The 12,682-nt window shown below is 39.9% G+C and overlaps 2 protein-coding genes across 2 annotated transcripts in view; one reads left to right on the top strand and one right to left on the bottom strand.

Annotated features, from left to right (window-relative positions):
* The window catches only part of LOC136857112 (probable E3 ubiquitin-protein ligase HECTD2), a 236,724-nt gene that overhangs the window by 44,684 nt on the left and 179,358 nt on the right, over window positions 1-12,682 (bottom strand). Inside the window, exons 12-14 of the mRNA XM_068225060.1 lie at window positions 10,604-10,791; window positions 2,317-2,457; window positions 562-945 (exon numbers count right to left, since the gene is read on the bottom strand). Of these exons, the coding sequence (XP_068081161.1) occupies window positions 562-945; window positions 2,317-2,457; window positions 10,604-10,791 (713 nt within the window). The remainder of the gene's footprint in view (window positions 1-561; window positions 946-2,316; window positions 2,458-10,603; window positions 10,792-12,682) is intronic.
* Window positions 1-12,682, top strand: part of LOC136857113 (heat shock 70 kDa protein 12A) — a 560,524-nt gene that overhangs the window by 14,391 nt on the left and 533,451 nt on the right. The gene's annotated exons all lie outside the window — the stretch shown is intronic.

Below are 12,682 nucleotides of genomic sequence, written 5' to 3' on the forward strand. Positions count from 1 at the left end.
ATTTTACTTCTGATTAGTATTAACAGAGGTTGGTTGTCCAGTTAAAATAATAATCACCAGCACTATCACCATCTAAGTTAACACAATTGTAAAATATTTGCTGAGTTTCAACAAAGCATTTTCTGCCCATTTCATATTTGCTGAGTTTCAACAAAGCATTTTCTGCCCATTTCATATTATAAAGAAACAAACAAACAGACAAAAACAAATAATAAGGCAGAAGCTGAACAAAATTATGATTAATAATATAGGCCTACCTGTTTAGTCAATCACAAAAAAGAAAAAAAAGAGTATTGTATATCTTTCGTGTTTAATATTTTATCAAACTTAAATTGTTATCAAAATTATAAGTCACCTACCATGTATATAAAACCATGTGAATACTCAAACAAACATTGTATCTGTAGGTGCAATTGTTTCTGGGAAGAATGTACTAGAGATACCATGCGCTCATTTTTTTCTGAGTGACTGTACATACAAATAGTAAGTTGTACATTCTAGCTCAGACGGCTGATGGTGTAGATTAGAACGGCATACACGTTATAAGTTGCGCTGTCTTACCGGCATGATCTCGGCGAGGTCATCGAGGGTGAGTGTCTTGACGACACCGACGCCCGCAGTGTCGACGGCCGGCACGACGGGTGGAGAAAGCAGCTTGCGGTAGCAGATGGAGGGGAAGTGTAGGTCGAGGATGATAGAGTTGTAGACGGCAAGTCCCATGAGTACACCTATGAGGTTGTACTCCCTAAGGTTACCATCCTGGTCTGTACTGAACCAGTAGCAGCGCGAGTGCGGGTGGTACACGAACATGCCGTAGTCCGGGTGGAAGATCTGCCGGATGAGGAGGAGGAACCATTCCTTGGTAAGCCCGCCCATATCTAGGCCTGGCTCACCCACAAATGACACTTTCAGTTTCTTCTTCAAGTCCTTCTGCTTGTTGGCGATCTGGAAGCAAGCAAATTCTCCGTAAGCCAAAACTCTACTACAAGCCATGATTATGATAAGAAAGTGTGAAATACAATCAAAACTTGATAAAAGAGGAGCGAGTCATCCTAGAGCTAGTTATAACTTGTTTCCTCGCCCACCTAAAGGCCACGATCATTAAGGCGTCAAGTGTCTATGGTCTGACGTGTCGTTACCCGCTTCGAGTACTGTTGGTAGAAAAAATCACCATCAAAATGTAAGGAGGGGTGGTGGTATACAATTTCTAATCACTAGATTATGTACCAGAAGCCTGGATTCAGTTCAACACCTTTCCGCAGTGTTCATATGGAGTGAGGGCATATGGCGTTGTTGGTGGTGATTGGTCCGTCGGATAGGAACTTGAGGCCATGAACAGGCCCCTTGGTATTACTCGACAGCATTTGGCTATGTTCCGACACCTGGTTTCACTCTCTCCCTACCTCACCTCACCTCACACCCAGACGCGCAGGTCGTACGTAGGCGTCAATTAGACCTGCATCAAGCGAGCAGCACATGTCCTCGAACATTCCTGGCACTAAAAGCCACACAATAAATAAATAAATAAATAAATAAATAAATAAATAAATAAATAAATAAATAAATAAATAAATAAATAAATAAATAAATAAATAAATAAATAAATAAATAAATAAATAAATAAATAAATAAATAAATAAATAAATAAATAAATAAATAAATAAATAAATAAATAAATAAATAAATAAATAAATAAATAAATAAATAAATAAATAAATAAATAAATAAATAAATAAATAAATAAATAAATAAATAAATAAATAAATAAATAAATAAATAAATAAATAAATAAATAAATAAATAAATAAATAAATAAATAAATAAATAAATAAATAAATAAATAAATAAATAAATAAATAAATAAATAAATAAATAAATAAATAAATAAATAAATAAATAAATAAATAAATAAATAAATAAATAAATAAATAAATAAATAAATAAATAAATAAATAAATAAATAAATAAATAAATAAATAAATAAATAAATAAATAAATAAATAAATAAATAAATAAATAAATAAATAAATAAATAAATAAATAAATAAATAAATAAATAAATAAATAAATAAATAAATAAATAAATAAATAAATAAATAAATAAATAAATAAATAAATAAATAAATAAATAAATAAATAAATAAATAAATAAATAAATAAATAAATAAATAAATAAATAAATAAATAAATAAATAAATAAATAAATAAATAAATAAATAAATAAATAAATAAATAAATAAATAAATAAATAAATAAATAAATAAATTTGCCTCTGGAGTAAGATGAAGTACTATATAATATTCTAACATCACTCACCTCGTTGAGCGAGTCTGATACCAGATTCGACCGTCGAACCATGATGTTAAGGAAGAAAATGTCAATCTGTGGGGCCTGGTGCCTCGCTACTTTGGCCACGAGAGAGCGTCGAGCTGTCAAGATCATCTGCTGCTCCGAGTCCTGCGAACAGAGAAATATACGGTGATTTAACCTCCTGCATTCCTATTTTCAGGAAGGAAGGAAGAAAGAAAGAAAGGAAGGATACAAACTCAGACGGTTGAAGTGTTGCCCCTCTGAACCCAACTTGGCAGGTTCGATCCTGGCTCAGTCCGGTGATATTTGAAGGTGTTCAAATAAGTCATCCTAATTCAGTAGATTTACTTGCATGTAAAACAAATCCTGTGGGACTAAATTCCAACGTTGGCGTCTCCGAAAACCATAAATAAAGTAGTTAGTGGGACGTAAAGCCAATAACATTATTATAGGTACATCAAATAAAGTCATCTCTGTACAAGCCCGCGAAGTGTCTAGAAGGTAAAGGATTTCATTGTCCGTAGAATATTTAGCTGTATGAGCGACCATGTATAGGATATGTATGTACTTATGAAAACAGCCTGTAAGCTGGTAGGATCACCGAAAAGCTCCTCCATAGGTTATATGGAAACTACCGAGCGAGATGGCCATGAGGTTAGGGTCGCGCCGCTGTGAGCTTGCCTTCGGGAGATGGTGGGTTCGAACCCCACTGTTGGCAGTCCTGAAGGTGTTTTTCCGTGGTTTCCTATTTTCACCCCAGGCAAGTGTTAGGGCCACGGTCACTTCCTTCTCGTTCCTAGTCCTTTCCTATCCCACCGTTGCCATAAAGCAAATCGTATATGGAAACTCAAGAAGCTAACGACAGTACTGTAATGAGGCACTTCGATCAAGAACAGGAGTGGGGTATTTACAATTGGTTTCTTCACAGAGGCAGAAAATACTATTTCCGTACTTATAACCCTAAGAATAATACCTTTCACTGCATCAGCGGATACTGATCGCGCCCTGAATATAATCACTCAGCATCACTCATATCTCAGAAGCTTCTATACTATGGCAGCCATACAGTAAGTGAAACATAATATTCCGTAGTGGTCCTGTAGCTTCTGACTAGCTGGCCCAGATTCGAATTTAAAACTTGTTTGAGAGATTGGAGTGGGTTGCACAAACCGTTGCCTACGAGATACATAAGGCTTCGATCACATTGGAGGCACGCTTGTGCAAGTAATTTGGTAGCGCGCGCGTGCGCAAGCTGGCGTGAACAGCAGTGTGCTCACACTAAATGCAAGCAGATGCAAGTTAATTATTATAAACAGGTCAGTCGAAATGGAGATGTCAGGCGATGAGAACATTGTTTTGGAAAATTACGTTTTAAAGTTTTTATTTTTGGATGAGCAGGAAATCAGGGAAGAGTGGGTTAACGAGTATTTTTTTGGATATAGAGGAAGATGGAGAGTATGCACGAATATTCAACGTTTTGCTTAGCCTGATAAGTTTTTTGAATATTTCAGAATGATACCAGACACTTTCTACTATATACTGGACAAAATCACACCTACAAATAAGGAAGCAATCTAATTTCCGAAAGTGTGTATCACCAGAAGAGAAGCCTCGATGGTCGGAAATCAACTGAGATCACGCACGCTTGCAACTACGAAACAAATATTTTTGTTTCGAAGTGGAGTCGGAACAAGCTTGCGCAAGCGTGCACTTGCTTGTGGCGGGCAGTGTGAGCAGCGATGGACAAGTCATCACTTGTTTCTGTCGCTCTCCTGCAGATGTTGTTTATATGTGCACGCTTGCGCACGCGCGCGCCACCAAATTACTTGCACAAGCGTGCCTCCAATGTGATCGAAGCCTAAGGCTGGAAAATACAGCATACTAGACTCGGCCTCGAGATACTTCTGACAAGCGCCGCTAGAGTTCTCTTTACTGAGCTGTCTCGCCCGCTCATTGCAAACACGTTCCAGTACGAAAACCTATAAAAATTCATTAAAACTAGCAATTTCAGAAGACACCAAACAGATGCGAGATAAAAAAGTAGACCAAGAGCTGTTGTATGACTTACTTTCTACAACGTACACTGACTGACAGAGCAAATGCAACACCAAGAAGGAGTGGTTCGAAAGGGATGAAAGTTGGGGAAAAACAGAGACGGCACGGACGAATAATTGATGTTTATTTCAAACCGATATGCAGGTTACACAATGCGCACGGCATCGACTCAGTAGGATGTAGGACCACCGCGAGCGGCGATGCACGCAGAAACACGTCGAGGTACAGAGTTAATAAGAGTGCGGATGGTGTCCTGAGGGATGGTTCTCCATTCTCTGTCAACCATTTGCCACAGTTGGTCGTCCGTACGAGGCTGGGGCAGAGTTTGCAAACGGCGTCCAATGAGATCCCACACGTGTTCGATTGGTGAGAGATCCGGAGAGTACGCTGGCCACGGAAGCATCTGTACACCTCGTAGAGCCTGTTGGGAGATGCGAGCAGTGTGTGGGCGGGCATTATCCTGCTGAAACAGAGCATTGGGCAGCCCCTGAAGGTACGGGAGTGCCACCGGCCGCAGCACATGCTGCACGTAGCGGTGGGCATTTAACGTGCCTTGAATACGCACTAGAGGTGACGTGGAATCATACGCAATAGCGCCCCAAACCATGATGCCGCGTTGTCTAGCGGTAGGGCGCTCCACAGTTACTGCCGGATTTGACCTTTCTCCACGCCGACGCCACACTCGTCTGCGGTGACTATCACTGACAGAACAGAAGCGTGACTCATCGGAGAACACGACGTTCCGCCATTCCCTCATCCAAGTCGCTCTAGCCCGGTACCATGCCAGGCGTGCACGTCTATGCTGTGGAGTCAATGGTAGTCTTCTGAGCGGACGCCGGGAGTGCAGGCCTCCTTCAACCAATCGACGGGAAATTGTTCTGGTCGATATTGGAACAGCCAGGGTGTCTTGCACATGCTGAAGAATGACGGTTGACGTGGCGTGCGGGGCTGCCACCGCTTGGCGACGGATGCGCCGATCTTCGCGTGCTGACGTCACTCGGGCTGCGCCTGGACCCCTCGCATGTGCCACATGTCCCTGCGCCAACCATCTTCGCCACAGGCGCTGCACCCTATGGGTATCGGCTGCGATTTGACGAAGCGACCAACCTGCCCTTCTCAGCCCGATCACCATACCCCTCGTAAAGTCGTCTGTCTGCTGGAAATGCCTCCGTTGACAGCGGCCTGGCATTCTTAGCTATACACGTGTCCTGTGGCACACGACAACACGTTCTACAATGACTGTCGGCTGAGAAATCACGGTACGAAGTGGGCCATTCGCCAACGCCGTGTCCCATTTATCGTTCGCTACGTGTGCAGCACAGCGGCGCATTTCACACCATGAGCATACCTCAGTGACGTCAGTCTACCCTGCAATTGGCATAAAGTTCTGACCACTCCTTCTTGGTGTTGCATTTGCTCTGTCAGTCAGTGTATTTCTTACACTTTGGTTAAACGAAATAAGTAATTCACGAAAGAAACAGAGAAGTCTATTAGCGAGTTTGTCACTTCCCGTTTTCTCTAATTCTGCCCCAGTGTATCCGATAAACTGATCGAGTTTGTGCTCATAAATAACTTTGGGTTTAATCACCATCTTAGAAATTATCAGCTATCCTACCTTTTCCTCCACACATCTGATGTTGCGACGTTCGTATTGAAGCCGCTGTTTGGAGAGCGATGTTATGCCCGTTCCGCCATTAGAAAATCTTATATAATTTTTCAGCATCTTCTGATGTGGTACAGTTAGGCAGTGCAAGGATCTCAAATCTGTAGCCGGTGGGTGCTTTCCTATGCCAGGGGACGCAAATTTTTAGCGTCGTTTCACTTTTTCTTCCCATAAGATTCAGTCTGTTCTAACAGGAATAAAGCTTCTGAATGATCATTTGCACCATTATTTTCAATTTGGTTTACTTTTTGGTCAAGTTCAGATACCTTAAATCATTTTTCTGATTTCATTACCGTATCCTAATTCTCAGTATAAAGACTGTTTTCCGTAGCCATAGAAACAAGGATGGGAAACAAAGGTGAATGTTTTTGATAATATTGGTTGATATACCGTCCCAACCTGGAGCTTTCCTGCCATTTTGTAGAAGGATAATACGCTCAACTGCCTGTTGTGAGAATGGTTCATCATCTTCTGAATTTGGAGCATCCTCAGAGAAAGTTCTAACTGTTCTTTGTAAGACCGTATCTTCCGCTTCTTCCGATAAGAAAGCGTTGATCAAGGCAGAGACAGTATTGGAAAAGGAACTTTTGAAACCATTTTCAGTCTCGATGGAGGAAAGGTTATTGTTTAAATTTATAGGTTTCTGAGATAGTCTATAAATAAGCCCCATGAATTTGTTTTTGTTGGAAATGAGCAGAATTCTTTCCAAATATCGAGTTTTCGTTTCATTATTAAATTTCTGTACTCTTCGTTTGTTGCCAAGTATCTCTCTTCATATCTCCGTCTCAGAAGTGGGCAACTTAACAGGTATGTGTTAAATATTTTAATAAACTATATTCATTTCTGCGGTTCTTTTGAACTGGCTTTAAGGAGGCATAATGAAATTGAATCAACATCAAATCCAGGTGCTTTCAGAGAACTAATTAATTTTAGCGCTGACTTGGATGCCGTGCTAACAAGGCCATTTGGAAAAGGCAACTGTTTTCAAAGGAACATTCAAAACAATCCAAAATTAACTTTTACAGATTATGTTGGAGTTATGTCAAGAAGAAATATCAAAACAAATAAGGGAATTAGAATGTTTAGCTGTTATAGCAGATGAAACCAATGAGATTTGGAATATATTCCAGATGGCTGTTTTGTATCGTTACGTAGTATGAGGCAAACCAATAGAAAGGTTCTGGAGTTCTCTGTCTCCAGAAAATCATGACGCACAGACATTAGCTGCGTATTTATTGGAAGAATTAAAGAAACAAAAAGTAAATGAAACTCCCCCAAAATTAATTGCACAGACATATGACGGGGCATCATTATGACTGGTTCCTCTGGTGGGGTACAAGCTATTGTAAAAGAATCCTGACGCAACACAGAATATGTGCATTACTATGCCCAAGTTTGTAATGAGCAAGGCGGAACCAATCAACAGCAATGTGAAAATATATTTTTTTTTAACTTTGCAAGGAATTTGTGCATTCTTCTCCAACAGCCCACAGCGGACCGCGATACTTGACGAGGTGGTGAGAAAATGTTTGCCACGGGCTAGTCCTACTAGGGTGAATTTTCAATCAGATACGTAAACACAGTTTATGACTGCAAGGAAGACATTATTGAGTGTATGAACCAGATATTGGAATGTGACTAATTCGTCAAGCTCTTGGTCATAAAAAGTTCCTTCCAGTTGTAGTTTTAATTATTGGCTGGAATTCTTCCGCAAAGTCATGCCACTAGTCGAAGCTCTCTTCGGTCAGATACAGCACGGAGACACTGATGCCAGTTCTGCACCTAAGGTCGTTTCAGCATTTGAAGTAAATATCTCCAAGATCCGAGAAGAAATTGACCTCACGAGTGGTAATGAACCTACCGACTACTCATTGAAGAAACAGAAATTGGACAAAACTGAATGGAAAAGAGAAACAAGGGAAGTATACAATGTGATAATTTTTCAGGCTAAAGATCATTTTAGCTTCTCAGCTCATCTTGTAGCTTCATCATTGTTTCCTCCAGAGAAGTTCGCCTTGTACTGTTCCAAGTTCCCTGAAGGTATCTTACAGACAGTGTGTTCAGTGTATACGTTTTTGGACAAACTGAAACTACGCCATGAACTATCTTCTATCTATTTAGCACAAAAATTCTTCAGATCTTTGTCGGGTGCTGTTAATCTAGCAGAGTTTATAATAACTAACACCCTAGAGAGGACGTTCACTGAGTGCTTGAAACTGTTGAAGTTAATTGTTACAATCCCATGACGTCTATCGAAGCAGAAATATGTTTTTCTACTTTGAAGAGAATAAACACTTTCTTAAGGAATGACCTAGGAAAGATTGTTGGCCTTGCCAATGTTCCATAGAAATAGATCTGGTGATGGAAATCGCAGATTTCAATCAACGGGTGACTGACAAGGTTGCATCAATGAAAAACAGGAGAGCAAATTTTTAATTCAAGTGAGGTAAGAATAAGTGAACTTATATTGTAAAATTAGCCTCTTATTTCCTGTGTTTTAATTGCGGGAAATATTTAAATTTTAATATGAATGTAGTTCATTACTTAAGGATACTAGAGTTTCTTGTTATTTCTGTAAGCTTCTCATTTAAAAATGCAACATTGAAAAGTTTGGTGCAACACCCAGCTTCAGATACCACCACCCGCCACTGCTATATGCCCTCATATGAAGGTCAGGAAAAATATCAGAGAAATTATTAATTTCCTTCAGAAGTCAGAAAAACTAAATTCTAAAGTCAGAACGTTACTACATAAACAAAATAAAAATTTACAAAATCGTATGCTTTGAATAAGTGAAATTCGAAATAATAGCAAACTGAATTCAATTTGGTCCAATGCTAAGTATGTATTATCGTTAACTCGATTATGACAAAAATTTGACCTCTGTTTTTTCTTCCTCTGACCCTAAGTATTTAGATATTAGGCATGGGATGGCTATCTGAAATGAACTACTATCTTCAAGGTCTGAAAAATCCCTCATCACACATCTAATATTTGGCACATTTCAACGTTCCAACGATAATACAATTCAACAGCTGTTAGTCGTCAATCATCCTCAACTGGGAGTTGACTAGTGCGGTGATTTAATAATAATAATAATAATAATAATAATAATAATAATAATAATAATAATAACGTGGCTATCAGGCAAACCCTCCGATGAGGGTGGACGGCGTCTGTCGTGTATGGGAAACTGCGTGTTAATATGGTGGAGGATGGTTTTGTGTGATTTGCACGGCTGCTGGGGACTGCACGAACACTCTCCGAATCTACGAAATTAACCGTTTCGGATTAAAATTTCACGGCCTAGCCTGGAATCGGACCAGAGGCCTCAAGGCTCTAAGATCACAACATTGACCACTCAGCCATGTAACTGAATTATCTGAGCAATGATAGTGGCACTTGTTGTTTTAAGGGGTAGAACGACGTGGTTATTATCATCTGAGGTTGCTTTCTAGAGCTAGAGCGGGGTTGAGAGTGGAATCCCCTGCTTGCCGTAAGAAGTGACTAAACGGGAGATCAGGGACTCTCAACATGGGGGCGTGGGTTGGCAACCACGGTCCTCTTGGCTGAGTTAAGCATTGCTTCCACTTGTGCCAGGCTTTTCACCTTCATCTCTCCGACTACTCTTGGTTTAACCGTGTTCTCTTCTGACCCTGACGTATTAAGTTTGCGAAGCCTAGGAAGTCTTTCATTTTTACACCCATCATGGCCCTTCCTTTTGCCGATACTTTCATTCATCGAAGTGTCCGACCTTTTCCTTTTCCCCCTTCTGATTAGTGTTATTAGAGGATGATTGCCCAATTGTACTTCCTCTTAAAACAATAATCACCACCACCACCACCACCACCACCACCACCACTACCACCACCACCACCACCACCACCACCACCACCACCACCACTCTACAGCTGAACTTGCGTCACCGAGTGAGTTGGTAACCTCAGTCGGGTAGCTGTGAGCTTGTATTCGGGAGATGGTGGGTTCGAATACCACTGTCGTTAGCCTGAGGATGGTTTTACGTGGTTTCCCACTTTCACACTAGGTTAATTCCGGGACTATACCTTAACTTAGGCCACGGTCACAATCTTCCTAATCCGAAACATTTCCTATTCTTGCATCGACGGAAACCTTCGATTGTTAGTAGTCCGGCTCCATGGCTAAATGGTTAGCGTGCTGGCTTTTGGTCACAGGGGTCCCGGGTTAGATTCCCGGCAGGGTCGGGAATTTTAACCATCATTGGTTAATTCTCTGGCACGGGGGCTGGGTTTATGTGTCTTCTTCATCATAATTTCATTCTTATCACGACGCGCAGGTCTCCTACGGGCGTCAAATGGAAAGACCTGCACTTGGCGAGCCGAACATATCCTCGGACACTCCCGGCACTAAAAGCCATACACCATTTAATTTCGGTTGTTAGTATGACGTTCACTAGAAAAACAATATGTACTTGTGCATTTCCTGGAATTATCAGTATTGGCAGTAGATGTACTGCTCCCACTTTCTCAGCTCCCTGCAATTGCGAGCAACTTACGCACCTCACTGGGCTCACTGTTTCTTACTGAGTTCATTTACCTTGGTGAGAATTATTCTCTTGGCCACGATGCTTAGGATGAAAGGGTACTGGCAGTAAGCGAACTGGCCTTGCCTCTGAGGGCTTTGCCAATTGAAGTAGTCCTGCATGAGGTCCATGTGGTCCAAGGACGAGTTGTAGAACTCCGTGTAGTCCAGCAATGGTGGGGAACTCGAATTGTTGGCAGCGTCTGCAACAGCACGTGGCATATCAAAATCTACTCTGGCATATGCTTATTCTCCGCAATTTCCATTTTACAAATGATTTTCAACGTAATTAAAAAATTATTGAAGACATTTGCACAATAATAATAATAATAATAATAATAATAATAATAATAATAATAATAAATAATATTACCTTTACGTCCCACTAACTACATGTACGGGTTTCGGAGACACCGAAGTGCCGGAATTTAGTCCCGTAGGAATTCTTTTACGAGCGAGTGAATCTACCGAGACTGACGTGTTTGAGTACCTTCAGAAGACATTTGCATGAAATTTTCCATTTTTGGATAAATTCAATGATCTAAGCTTCTTTCTTTTACACAAGTAATTCACCTCCTAAAAATAACTTTACGCAAAAATGTAAAAAGTTATTTTCAAGGAATAATTAAGAAAAACACGTTTTGTGAAGCGATATCTTCGAAATTCTTGAGTATATTGTTCAAATACGCCTTTCAAAGATTTCAGCAAACGAATCTTGTAAATATTCAATGAATTGTTGTATTTGTAATCCAAATCTCATTTAACTGCAAAAATTAATATGGCCGGGCTGAGTGGCTCAGACGGTTGAGGTGCTGGCCTTCTGAACTCAATTTGGCAGGTTCGATCCTGACTCAGTACTGTGGTATTTGAAGGTGCTCAAATACGTCAGTCTCTTGTCGGTAGATTTACTGACACGTAAAAGAACTCGTGTGGGTCAAATTTCCGGCAAATCGGCGTTTACGAAAACCGTTAAAAGTAGCCAATAACATTGCTATTAAAATTAATATGCATGTTTGATAATTTTAACAAGAATTTTTAAAAATCTGAACATTATTTCGTAAATGGTAATGCATTTATTTTAAGCATGAACATTTTCAAAGTGGTATTTGCAGTTGTTGAACTACAACAATTTGAATGTTACTACATTTAAGCTAGCATAAGGTGTACTTCCCTCCTTCAACAAATCATATTTCAATAAATTTGGCTTATATACCTTGAATTTCTGTTTATATTGAATCGAAAAGCGGTTAAAATTTGTTTATTTTTAGGAACCTGATGCTTCAGCGGTTATTATGAATGTGAACTGCTGTGTATAGGAACTTTCTGTTAACCTTTGTTTTTTATAGGATCTGAGCATTATTATTATTATTATTATTATTATTATTATTATTATTATTATTATTATCATCATCATTATTAAAATATTCCTCCACTTGGAGGCTGCCTAAGACAGAAATAAACTAAAACAACTTCATGAAAAACTAAATAAATTAAACGTAAATTATAAGTCCATGATCTCAGTCCGGAGAATACAAGTGGTGTCTGAGTATCAGAACACCGGGCGAGTTGGCCATACGATTAGGGGCGCGCAGCTGTGACCTTGCATCCTGGAAATAGTGGGCTCGAATCCCACTGTCGGCAGTCCTGAAGATGGTTTCCCGTGGTTTCCCATTTTCACACCAGGCAAATGCCGGGGCTGTACCTTAATTAGGGCCACGACCGCATGCTTCCCATTCCTAGGCCCTTCTTATCCCATCGTCGCCATAAGACCTATCTGTGTCGGTGCGACGTAAAGCAAATTGAAAAAAAAAAAAAAAAAAGAAAGAACATTTCTTTCCCTGAGCACTTTCAAACCTCAGTCGATGAACTCCTTGGTCCTGATGCTGAAAGTCTTTATCAGCTGTATCGTCGTCTTAGGGACTGTCCCTCTCTCACCGATGCGAAGATCCTCAATTCTACGTTGTCCAGCTCGTATTTATGCGTATAATACGATACTGTAGGCAAGTAGATATACTTCTCTTCTCTGTATACTTCGTCTGGTTGGTCAGAGTGCGTTTCAAGTCTTACTGTGGGGCCTCATATAACCTTTCTTTC

Source organism: Anabrus simplex, chromosome 1, assembly GCF_040414725.1.
Source record: "Anabrus simplex isolate iqAnaSimp1 chromosome 1, ASM4041472v1, whole genome shotgun sequence".
NCBI classification, from domain to species: domain Eukaryota; kingdom Metazoa; phylum Arthropoda; class Insecta; order Orthoptera; family Tettigoniidae; genus Anabrus; species Anabrus simplex.